This window comes from Chelonia mydas, chromosome 15 (assembly GCF_015237465.2).
Source record: "Chelonia mydas isolate rCheMyd1 chromosome 15, rCheMyd1.pri.v2, whole genome shotgun sequence".
Classification (NCBI taxonomy): Eukaryota; Metazoa; Chordata; order Testudines; family Cheloniidae; genus Chelonia; species Chelonia mydas.
Window position 1 is genome coordinate 741,692 of NC_057856.1, and position 12,497 is coordinate 754,188.

General features: G+C 50.1%; 1 protein-coding gene across 1 annotated transcript; it reads left to right on the forward strand.

Annotated features, from left to right (window-relative positions):
* The first annotated feature begins 432 nt into the window (after positions 1 to 432).
* On the forward strand, positions 433 to 7,671 carry LOC102935850 (leukemia inhibitory factor). Its single transcript, XM_007068540.4, has 3 exons — positions 433 to 515; positions 4,476 to 4,654; positions 5,787 to 7,671. The coding sequence occupies exons 1-3, from the start codon at positions 497 to 499 to the stop codon at positions 6,222 to 6,224; spliced, it is 636 nt and encodes a 211-aa protein (XP_007068602.1). The 5' UTR covers positions 433 to 496; the 3' UTR covers positions 6,225 to 7,671.
* The last annotated feature ends 4,826 nt before the right edge of the window (positions 7,672 to 12,497 follow it).

Genomic DNA, 12,497 nt, shown 5'->3' on the forward strand with positions numbered 1-12,497 from the left:
AAATGATGAAAAGCAACTGTTGGGGGGAAACCACCAGCAGGGGAGGTGGGAGGTGAAAGTACTTTCTAAGGAAGAAGACTCACCCTCAGGAAACTGCAGCACTTTTCCCTGGGTGAGTCGCGGTATTGTCCTATGAACGTAGGCAGAATTTTTTTTCTGGAGTCAGTTTGCAAATTCATGGGTTTTCCTTTAATCAACCCATCTCTCTGCTTCAAACAATTCCAGAATGAAGCATTCAGTAAAACCACAGCATGATGACCTCAACTTTATCACAAAAACTTACTTAGAAATAACCATTCACTGTTTCCAAACTGATCGCTACTTCCTGATTGTTAGTTTGAATGAATCTGCCTAACTTCTCCCCCCCCCTCCACCTCTTTCTTACAACACAGACTGTATATAAACCAGTGAAATCCCCCAGTATGAACATGAATTTCTGAAAACTCCTTCTGTCAACATCAATCTCTGTTAAGTTGCTCCTGGGATACAGCTCAAAATGAAGTTCATTCCAGCAGGTAAAACCATCTTTGTCAAACCTATTTGATTTTTTTTAAACGTTGCTGATTTTGAAGCAATCAGTCACACCTTTTGTCTGAGACTCTGCTGTTTGGCGCAGAGAGAAACCCTTAAGAAACTTTTTCCCTAGTCTTAGCATCTCTGGGAATTGGCAGTAAAAAGCAAACATGGCTCTCTGGCATATTTCCACCAACATCTGGAAATTTATACCACTCTAAATTCTTCCAAAGAGTTTTTGAATTCTTTTGGGTCTCTCGCTGCTGAGAAACACTGGTAACTTGTTTAATTAGATTTTTGAAAAATCAGAGAAATAAGGAAGTTGCCAAGTGCAAAAAGTTTTTGCATTGAACAGATTAGAGTAGAGCTTATCTAAAGGATAGGCACTGAAGCCAGAATGTTGTTCTCGTGGCCTGAGTACAAGTCATGTCTATGTGAAGTGTTGTAGGATAGATTGCGCTATGCAAACCAGTGCAATAGGGAGAAAAGAGTTTTAAGGGTTTTAAGCAGAGCAGGCAGCATGGCCCACTGGCTGGTGCACTTCTGTGACTCAGGAGAGCTGGCTTCTAGTCCCAGCACTGCCACCCGGCCTCATGAGTGCCCTTGGACAAATCACTGTGCCTAAGTTTTCCTCTCTGTGAAATGGGGATAATGGTAGTGAGTGCCACCTTAAAGCACGTCAAGATCTAATAAGAATGAAGCTACAGGAGAGCAAGGTATTACTGAGGTCCTGGGCTAGAGAAACTGAATGAGATTGCAAGTTAATATTAATTCAGTGGTGAATGTCACAAGCCACCTCAGCACTGCTGGGCTCTCTGACAGTCCCAGAGCTGAAATATGCATGGGAGGAAATTGCATAGTACTTGTCCACACCAGACCATGTTCCTCCACACTGAGAGTTTAATTACATCAGGGAGGACATTGGCTGTGTCCTTTGCTCTCCATCCTCCTTTGCTTTCCCTGAAAATGCCCTTGTCCCAAACATGATCACTGCTATGTGAGTGATTGCAACACAGAAGGGAAGTCCTGTCAGTTGCAATGTACAAATTAGGGCACAGATGCTGCTACAGCAAGTGTAAATAAAGTAATTATTGTATGACTTGTGACCTGCAGCGATTCTGAGGTTCTGACAAGTGTGGACAACTTCAGAGTTTGTCAGATCCCAAGAACTATGTGGTTTTTCAGCAGCTGCATTGCGACATTGCTTGTTGAACTGGCTGTCTCTAGGCCCAATCGGCAAAGAGGTTGAGTATCTACTACTTTGCACAGGATCACGCCCTTAAGATACTATGCTCCATAGAACCTGAATAGTGTAATTTTTCTCCCTCGCTGTGCAGTTTGTAGCATGGGACTGCGGGGGTCAGGACCCCGGGTTCTAGCTATCCAGCTTTGCCACTGCCTTGCTGGGTGACCTTGGTTGTGTCACTCTGTGACTCAGTTTCCCCATCTGTAAAGTGGGGATGATAAGGTTTACCTGTCTTTGTAAAGGGCTTTGGGATCCTTGGATGAAAAGCACCATGTAAGTGCCAAGGATTATTATTCATAATAATAATTCATAACAGCACCATTACCACATGTGATACTATTCCCAAACGGCAGCATATCAATCTCTGGGCTGCATGGGCTGATAGAGAACAAGCAGGAATGTCCAGGGGTTGAAACAGAGAGGGAAAGGATACACAGCTCATCTTTCATAACATCCTGACCTAACCCTGCTGTGTTCCGCTGGGACACACTAGGTGGCGCTTTGGCCATCTGGCAGCCTGTCCGGCTCGCGGCTGTGTGCTGGACTGGTGCTGGTACCCCAGGCAGTGAAGGGCCGGGTGTGTGCCGTGTGTGGGGGGAGATAGTTGGAGTCTCAGCCCAAAGACAATGCCTCAGCCTGGTAATATCATCAGATGCAAGATTAGGCTCCTGCTATTATTAGCTATTCATATTACAGTAGGGCCTACAATAATGACATCTTACACCCAAGACCAGGGCCCCATTGTACTAGTCTCTGCCCCAAAGAGCTCACAGTCTAAACAGACAAGAGGGCAGACGAAACTGAGGCACAGAGAGTGACAGTGACTTGCCCTAGATCACCCAGAGGCAAAGGGAGGTTTAGAAACCAGGGGTGAGATCCTGGGAACATCAATGACAAAACCCCTGTTGATGTCCCTAGGGCCAGGCCGTCACCCCAGGTTTCCAGTCGGGCTAGACCACACTGACTCCTCTGAGTGCAACTGGGAACTTGTGATTTTGACCCATGACTGCAGGCACTGATGCCTTCCTGCATCCGCTCCCATTAACCCATGATGGGGCTGCCTCTCATGCAAGATGGCTAAGCCGCGAGGGAGAGGTGGGATCTTTGCCTATGGGGCCATACCAGGGAGGGGAACCCGAATCAGTGCCCAGTGAGAGACAGGCCAGCAGGCAGTGATGCAGCACACAGCTGATTGCCGATCACCAGCAGGCCACCTCCCGGGTGGGGAGGATCAGGACCTCAAGGGAAGACAAGAGCTCACCTTGGTGTGGAGAGGGGCTAGAAAGAAGATTCTGCTTGAAGAATAATAGCACTGTGTCTTTAAATGCGTAGCAGGCAGCCAGGTTGGGGCAGGCCCAGGAAAGGTCCTAGGCAGAAACCCTACAGTGAATCAGAGAGAGAGAAGCTTTAGGGATAATGCCAACCTCCTACATTTTATAAAGCTCCTTGTGGAGTGTGAGAAGAGAACAGCTGGTTCTGGGATTCTTTACTATTGTGTTATGACAGGTGCTGGGGGAATCAATGCTCCACTCGGACTCAGCCTGGTTGGCCAGCCCCATCCATAACCCAGGTCTATGCGTTCTGGTGCGTGTCAGCAGCTTCTCCTACTAGGGATTCAAACCAGCATTTTTTCAAGAATGCTCACGGGTCTGGGGGGCAGGTCCTAGCGCTTATCATCAGTAGACGGCAAAGCAGCTCGTATCATTATCCCCACTTCACAGAAGGGGAAACTGAGAAACTTGTCCATGGCCACCCAGCAGGTAAGGGGTAAAGCTGGGAATAGAACTCAAATATCTTAAGGCCTAAGCTACAGTGCTAGCCACTAGACCACCCTTCCTTTTAGATGACCCCTTGGAAATACCTCAGTTGGCCACTATCAAAACTTTGATCAATTTCGACAACACGAGCCTGGAAAATGGGCACAAAACCCACACCCAACCCTGCCCCTTGCTTTGCATGCTTGACTAAATCTGACAGGTAGTCATGGGCAGTTGCGCAACCTGGGGGAACACAAAAAGCTCTCAGAGGAAAGAAAAATGCAGCGGAATTCCTGCTCCATTGCAGGGCAGGGCTGAGCCGGGGGCAGTGCTCAGGCGGTACTGGAGGATGCAGACAGCAGAGCATCGGGGGTTGGGGAGATGGGGAAATAGGAATTTTCTTCTTAGCTACACTGGTAGAAGTGAGAAGAGAATAATGGCCCCTAGGACAAACTCCAGCCCCTATCTACAGGAGCTACACCAGATACGTGGGCATGGGGGAGCAAAGGGAAGCTGGGTGCCAGCTGGATGGTTCAGGGCAGGTAGGACGTTTCCTCTGCTTTATCAAAGAGCAGACCATGTGCCTCAGTGGCACGTAGTTCTGACTGCAGTCCTGGCGCTAGCTGGCCTGGGCGGTGGAAATGTTCTTGGTCCCAGAGATCAGCCGCTCCAGCCCAGGCAATAGCTGGTTCCCTTCCTAGTGATCTGACACCCTAGAGAGATCCTGGCCGGAGGCAATGGGGGAGAGCTTCTTTTGATCCTCCTTTCCCTCCAGCATTGGCAAGATCAGGAACTCCTCGTGACTGAGGTGGTCCAATCCCAGTGACACTGGACACTTTCCCGGAGGAGATTTCAGAGCTCTCATCTGGCTAGGTGGGCACTGGACTCTGAAGTGAATGGCTCTGATGGCTGGTTCCCCATGGCATCATCTCACCACTCCCACTTTCTTCTCTGCACAGGTGTTGTCCCCTTGCTGTTGATGATCCACTGCAAATTGGTGGTTGGCAAGGCACTGCCGGTGAATACCCCCAGCCCCATGTGCGAGAACATGAACTTGTGCAAACCCAATGTGGTCGAGCAGACCCGGAAACTAGTGGTGCTGCTCAATGCGACAGCTCCGGATCTCTTCAGCATCTACGTAAGTTCCCGTTGGAGCCTCAGCTCCGCCTAGATTAAAATTGTGTGAGCTACTCAGGCAGGAGACAGGCCCGTCCTATTCGCCCCGCCGAGCTGCTCATCCCCAAGGACATTGCTTCGGGCAAGTGGAATGTGCTTTTTGCTAGAAACTCATAGGAAGAGTTTACATAAAACTGGCAGGTGTTTGCTTGCCCTGTGCAGGACCTCGGGGACGAGCCATGGATGTCAGCTGGGAATGCGGGTGCTCAGCACCTCTGAAAATCAGACCCTGCCCCGGATTTTCCCATCACAAATCTAGGGCGGGTGAATGAGCGCTGGCCTGCAGGGAGGGGTGCGGATTAGTGGGCTAGATTTTCAGGAGTGGAGTGCTGAGTTTAGATGCCAGCCTCAGCTGGGGAAAGCCATTGGTGGGTCACCTTCCAGCCCTTGGGGGGTTATGTTTCTATCACCCCTCCCCACCTCACGGTTCAGCACAGCTAATGGCTCCTGCTGTCCCTGTCCCAGCGGTGGATGGAGCAGGAGGGACTGCAAAGCAGGACCACATTGCACTGGTAGGTGAGTTATTGGTGCAGTCAGGGGATGGCAGAGAAGAAGGACGGCCCAGTGGATTGGGCATGAGCCCAGACTTAGGAGACCTGCACTCTAATTCCTGTTCCCCGCAGCTGGCCTGTGTGATCTTGGGCAAAGGGCTCCGGGCCTTGGTTTTCCACACGCATGACAGACAGGGTATTAGCCCTGTAAATCCTTTGCAGACTGCCAGATGCTCGGGTGCTATGACCGGGGGGGCTAGAGAAGTACCTCACGAGAGGTGCCTCAGCTCTTACAGCATTGCCAACGACAAGGGTTCAACAGTCCTGCGTCAAGCTCTTGTTTACTGAGGTTTAGGAGTCTTTCGGGCACAATTGGGCCAAGTTTTCAAGCTTTTCTGCACAGCTAGGAGGGCTAGAAACCTTCTTGTTTAACGACAGCTGAGATTCTTGCAGGGCTCCAGGGACAGGGCTTTAAAACCCACCTAGCAGTGTGAGACGTGTGATAAAACAGTGAGTGGGGGAGGGCTGAAGGTGGGGCAGCGTGTGTGTGGGGGTGTGTGACTGAGATTCCCTCGTCATTATTTCTCCTCCTGTCTCCCCCAGCTGGACTGCCAGGGCGACCCGTTCAGCAGCCACCTGGATGAACTCTGCAACGCCACCACCACCGACTTCCCTGCTTTCCAAGTGAACCGAACCAGCCACAAGAAGGAGATCATGGTGGCCTTGTACAAGGTCTTTGCCTTCCTGAACGCCTCGCTGGGCAACATCACCAGGGACCAGGAGGAGCTCAACCCCACAGCCAAGGAGCTGCTGGAGCGGCTCCACAACACCACCAAGACCACGCGGGGCCTGATCTCCAATCTGACCTGCCTGCTGTGCAACAAGTACAACGTCTCCCAGGTGGACGTCACCTACGGCAAGAGCAGTAAGGGCATGAACGTCTTCAAGAAGAAGCAGCAGGGCTGCCAGGTGCTGAGGAGGTACGTGCAGGTTGTCTCCCAGGCGGTACACGTCCTGCTACCTCACCTCTCGCAGGCATGAGCTGCCCGCCAATGGACCCTGCTGCTGCCCCCTCGCCTGCTGGGCCTGGCTGCGGCGGGCTCAGTGCAGCGTGGCCGAGGTAAGCAGGGACCTGCAGGGAGTGAATCGGGGCGGAGAGGGCACACGACAACCAGCTACAGACTCCAAAGGGCAAGGAGGCATGATTGTCCTTTGGGCAGCCCTCTTGGTTTGGAAAGCCCCTGACCTTTAAGACACTTTCAGCTTTCAGGGAATTCATCCATCCAGTGGGGCTGCGGTGGCTCCCTGGCATAGGACTGGATCCCCCTTGACATCCGCCTCCATCCAGCCCTCTGCACCTCCGGACGCTTCCTTCACGGGTGGTTTATTATTAATGAGCCTTGTTTGCTTCCTATTTATTATCTCCCCCCAATCCCTTTTGTGCTATTGCTCCCCCCGCGCCTTTATTTATTTGAATGTTAATGAGGGTTGAGTTCTATCATGTTTGTCTGGTATTTTAATTGTGTCTTTATGATGCTGTTCAGTGCCCAAGTGCCTTAGGGATAGGGTGTGTTATGAATTACCTGAATTATTAGTCTGTGGGAGGCCGAATGGGCTGGAATTGAGACAAAGGACGGTTGGGCAAAAGACCAGGGAATGATGGCCTGGCAGCGAGAGGCGCTGGGCTGCAGAGCAGTCTGGCAATGGCCCTCATGGACGCACCATTGCTTGGGTTGCCAAAAAGCAGGATGGGGAAAGCAAGAGGGAAGGACGTTGCCCTGGCCCCAGCGAGATGGACTGGGTAGCTCTTGTCCATCTTTGGGCCACCCTTTCCTCTGACTTCAAAGGGAAGCGAGCAGAGAGTTTGGTCCTTTGATTCTAGGAGGTTCTGCACTGCAGCTGGGAGTTGGGTTTCACTGCTTCTTCTTTGTCCCTCTCTAGCCCCCTCCCCCCCCGGGGCCTTTTTAAATCTTGATTAGAAACAAAGCTTTGGAACTGCTGGAGCACCAGGCCTGTCGCAGGAGCCCGGTGCTCCGTGAGACACACCTCCCGTACGCGTATAAAATCGCCAGTGGCAAGGATTTACGAACAGGGTCTGCTCAGCTGAGTCCAGGTTCTGCAGTAATGGGCGCCCTACAAGTTCTCCATTTCAGCCTAGAACCTGACTCTTTGGAGGGTGTCCCATGGGTTGGGCAAACTGTGGCATGCCCTTCTGTGAACCTGAGCGGAGGTCACACAGCCGCTGCAAAGTCCACACCTTCAGGGCTGATGTTAGGGGGTAGCAAGCAGGGCAATGGCCCAGGGCCCTATTCCACAGGGGGCCCCACATGGGGCAGCTCAGGCTTCAGCTTCTGAAATGTTGCAGAAATCCAGTGTGTGAGCAGGTAAGGAAGTGGGGTGGGAACCCACTCCTGAGTTTCTGCCCTGGGCCCCAGTGAGTCTAACACCATCCCTGCACACATTGTCTTTGTGAACGCCAGCATGAGACTCAGCCTTGCTCAGAGTTAACAAAGGAGAATGTCTCAGAGAGCAGGTCCAAAGCCCACTGAAATCCATAGGAATCTTTAATGGCTTCAGCTCATGCCAGGAGGCTGAGATTTTCCAGATTGCCTAAGGACTATGGACACCAATGGATGGTTTTGATAATCTCCTCCTGGCCTCTCCAGTCACACAGGCTTCCCCTTGCGCCCACACGGAAAGGGAACACCCCTCAGATCTCTCTGCCCTGGCTCCCCCTTGTGCACTATGCACCACATGGCAAATACAGTCTTGCAGGTGCCTGAATTCCTTCCTGGCTTATTTTCAAAGCGGCAACCTTTCTATCATGGGGCTGAACCATTTGGGGGCAGGCCTTGGGGTGCTTTTAAATCCAGTGAGTGAGTTTTCTCACAAAATTTCACTTAAAACAGAAACCAAAACTCCCTATCAAACTCAGTACCAACTTCCACCATGGCAGATGCTTGGTTTTTGAGATGCTTTTCCTCTTTGTGGAGGAAGAGGGTCTGTTTCTAAAGGAAGATATCAAGAGATGGGTTACTGGAAAACCAGAACCATTTAGCTCATTCTCCCCATCACACTCCTCCAAAAAAAGTGTCTGGGATCAGATAAAATGAGACCTGGATTTGAACTACCAGGATCTTGACAAAACCTACAGCAGCCCTAGTTTTGCCTGTCTCTGTAAGATAGTCAGAGCATCTGGAAGGAGCTAAAGGACACAGCTGACCTGTGTGATCTTCAGCTCAAGATTGGGTGTCCTTTTAAAAGATCTCCTCTAGTTCAACCTCAAGGAATTGGAGTCAATGCTGGATGAATCAGCTGGCTTGTGTTAGGCAGGAGGTCAGATAAGATGATCGTAACAGTCTCTTCTAGCCTTAAAATTTAATACAGTGAATTTCTTATTTATGGCCCATAACAATTAGAAGTGGGGAGTTGGACAGAACCATTGCACTACCTGAGCAATCTTGTAAACTCCCATCTATTTGTATTTCCTTGTTGTTACTTGCACACCGTATTAAGGCACTTGTCAGGTGAGTGAAAGGTGTGGTTACTTTGAAACAGACAGACTCTCTCTTCTGCACTGACATCTTCCACGCAGCTGGCTCTGCAAACTTGACTATTTACTGTGCATGGCTTGGGCTGTCAAACCAGAATGATGAGAAAGGCACTCCAATCGAAGGGCAGTTGCAAGGGGTGGAGGTGGGGGAGGGTGGGTCTTGAGGTGCTGGTTGGCCACCTACCATTTTGGATCATTCTCCCCAAACCCCAAGCAGCTGGGGGAGGGAACCCATAGTTTAGAAGGCTCAAATATCACTGATTTTGTTAAATCTTCACTTACATTTTCAGTGACTTCACCCCTGTAGTGAGGAAAAGGGCCTTTCTCATCATGAAGGGGCTCAGGCCACTGTGAATGTAATTAATAGTCCTTATAAAGGGCTCTGTGTCATGTCTAGATGAGCTGTTGGAACGTCGCAAGGGGAAGACAATAGTGCTGGTTCTCTCGAGGCAGCCGGGCTCTGGTGTCCTTATCACAAGCGCCTTCCTCCAGTGGGTCAGTGACCCCCTTGTAGAGTTAGGAGCTGACCAGCGCGGGTAAATCTGGCAGCCTTGGTTCCCCTTTTACTCTAGTGTAAATCAGCAGTGACACCAGTTCAAGCAGGGCAAGCGGGAGGGAACCAGGTCTATTAGCTAACGGACCCTCATGGTCTCCCAGCGGCAGACAAGGTTTGTTTATTCTCATTCACCTCATTTTACAGGTGATGAAACTGAGGCAGCACAATTTCAGCCTCTGCTTTTGGGAGTCCGACTTGAGACACCGAGAACCTGGTTTTCAGAGGTACTGGAACACGAGTGCAACTGCAGGTGAAGTCAGGGGATTTCCAGCACCTCTGAAAATCAGGGCTGGGTGCCTCCGGCTAGGCACAAATATCTTTCATTCTAACCCCCTCCATCAAAGTGCACTTTAAAGGCTGTATCACAAGTATTCTTACACTGACAGATGAATTCTGTATCCAGACCACAGAATTAGCTGTCTAGTAGATTCAGCCCAGAGCTGGGAGTAAAGAGCCCAAGTGCTAATCCCAACTGGACTGATCTGCACGACCGAGTTGCTGTAGCTCTGTGGACTCTGTTTCCCCTGTTCCTTACATTCGTGCAAATCACAGTTTGCACCTCTGCAGCGGGCTCAGACTCCATATGGCTTTGCTGTGCAAGAGGCCATACCTCACAGGGCTGGTGTGAGGCTATTTAATATTTGGTGACATGAGTGCTAATGATGATGACATACAAAACTATTGATGTGCTCCATTGTGACAGGGTAGTCTGTGTGTGTCATGGCGTCTGTGTGTCTGTAAAGCCTTATGGGAAGGTATGCCCCAGGCCACATATTTGACAGGACTTTTAATAAATAATAATAAATAATAATAATAATAATAAAATAATAATAATATATTGTATGATATTTAAATATTTATTTTTATACTTTTTAGAATGTCTTTTTTACAATAAATATTTTGAAACAGTCTCTTTTTTCCCCTGTGTTTTTCTTAGCACTCCCCTGTTGTGTTACATTTGTTACCTCTGGTCTTTCCCCAAACTGCAGTAATTGTAGAGCTGCGAATGCATCTCCTGCAATGTTGCATCTCAGCAATGCTGGATCAGTTTCTCTGGAAGCCATTTCATTATGATCTCGAGCCGAAGGCCACCGAAGTCCATGGGCATCTTTCTAGCCTTTGGAGCAGGTCCTCGGAGTCAGATTTTCAAGTGTTCAGCACCCACAATTGGGGCAGAATTTAAAAAGTGCTCAACATGGGGGAATATTCCCCATGGCCTGGCCCCTGAATAGGGCTGTAAAAGTTTCACATCCTCCCGCAGATGGGCACATGCTGGGGGCAGGGCAGAGGCTGGAGGGGGCATGCACTAGGTCATTCTTGGCAGCACCAGTGACCTTGGGCAGCCTGGGGGAGGCTTAGAACTGCTCCAGTTGCCTAAATTTAGTTGGGGATTGGTCCTGCTTTGAGCAGGGGGTTGGACTAGATGACCTCCTGAGGTCCCTTCCAACCCTGATATTCTGTGATTCTATGAAATTACACCAGGAGCTCTTGCAGACCCTGAAGCAGCTGGAAACCCAAGGGTCCAAGTGGCATAAAGCCACCTTTACCCTCCCTGTGTATCCAAGGGTTGGCAGGATCAGGCCCTTATCAGCTCTTCAGGAATGGGACCATGGGGCTGAAATCACTGGGGGCAGAGCTGAGCTTGGCACAGGAGCTGGCTGTTAGACAGCTGGCCATATGCCACCTCTGCACCACTATGTTGGGGGCCATGTCATCCCTCAGTGAGATTAGAACAGCCAGAGTTGCTGCCCTAACCTATGTCCAGTTGCTCACAGTCCAACAGACCTTTGCAACAGCTGGAAATAGCTGGAGAGTAGCTCTGGCCACACCCCCTTTCCTCTAGGACCACCCCTGTGCCAGAAGCTGCAGCAGTGGGTTGCAGAGTTGCCTGCCACTCTATGCCTGCCAGGACTCCCCCAGGCTGGGCAACCCCCCAGAGGGCACCGAATGGATTATGGCAGCTTTGCAGCTTCTTTACGCCATCAGAGGCAGTGTAAGCACTCCGGGACACCGAGGAGATTCAGGGCAGGAAGCAGCTAGCGTACTGCTGGCATTTCACAAATAATGCTGGTGCCAAAGGGTGGCTGCACAGCCGGGGAGGCCACAGGTGTTACAAAGCCCACAGGCCAGTGAGGAGAAACAAACCAAATCAGATTTAAAAAAAAATAAAAAATAACCACCTCAAAGGCTCCAGTCCCACCCTTGGAGAGGTTCATAAAAGTCTAACTAAACCCAGACCACCTAACTTTCAGACAGAACAATGATCCTGTGCTGGCCAATAAAATGGGATTGTATCACTTAACAAGAGGGTGATTATGAGCACAGTTGAGCAGGGTGATGAAACCCTCCTCCAGAGCCCATGCGGCTCCAGCCAAGCCTCCCAGGCATGAGACAAAGCGGATGAGCTAACATCCTGTTTGATCATCCCTCATGTCTCGGAGGAGCACAAAATCTCTCTCTCTTAATAACATGCCCCTTCAGGTTGTTCAGCCCAGGCTTTACAATCATAATTGCTCAGGCACACATCTGTACAGGCTGCCATCCGACCCAGAGCAATGCGAAGTCATTTATTCTTTGGCAGCCTCTGCAACTTCATCAATGCCCCGTGGCTCTCTTGCTGTTCTCAGAGAGCTGGCTGCTCTGTGTTACTACCAGCCTCTGTGGGTGGCAAGAAGCAACTCCCCTCTGTGCCATAGCACGAGCCGGCCACAGCTGGGGATTTTGGGATGCAGGGAATTTTGGCATTTATGAATTTGCTTTGAAACCAATTTGAAACCAAAGCAAATTTACCAATGTTTTCCAGTAAGCCGGAGATCCCCAAAAATGTTTCAGAAACACCAAAATATAGGTTCTTGAAACAAAATATGATACTGACATTCTAGTTAGCAGCCATGAAACTGACAAGAATGTCAATTTCACTTAGCAGCTCTGAGGCAGCTGGGACTTTCTGGGCTGGCAGGCTCCCCACTGGGGCTCCCAGGGCTGCTACCATGGAGTGCGGAGCCTGCCGGCCCCCAGAGTTCTGGCTCCAGTTGGGGTCCAGGGGCTGGCAGGTGTGGACCCTAAAACACTGGTGGGTTTCCATAAAGCTGCCTGTATTTGGCAAACTTTTTATCAAATATGTAATAGATCCAGCAAAATATTTTGCTAGAACAGAATTTTCCCAATGACACCATATTTCATCAGAAAATTTCCAACCTGTTCT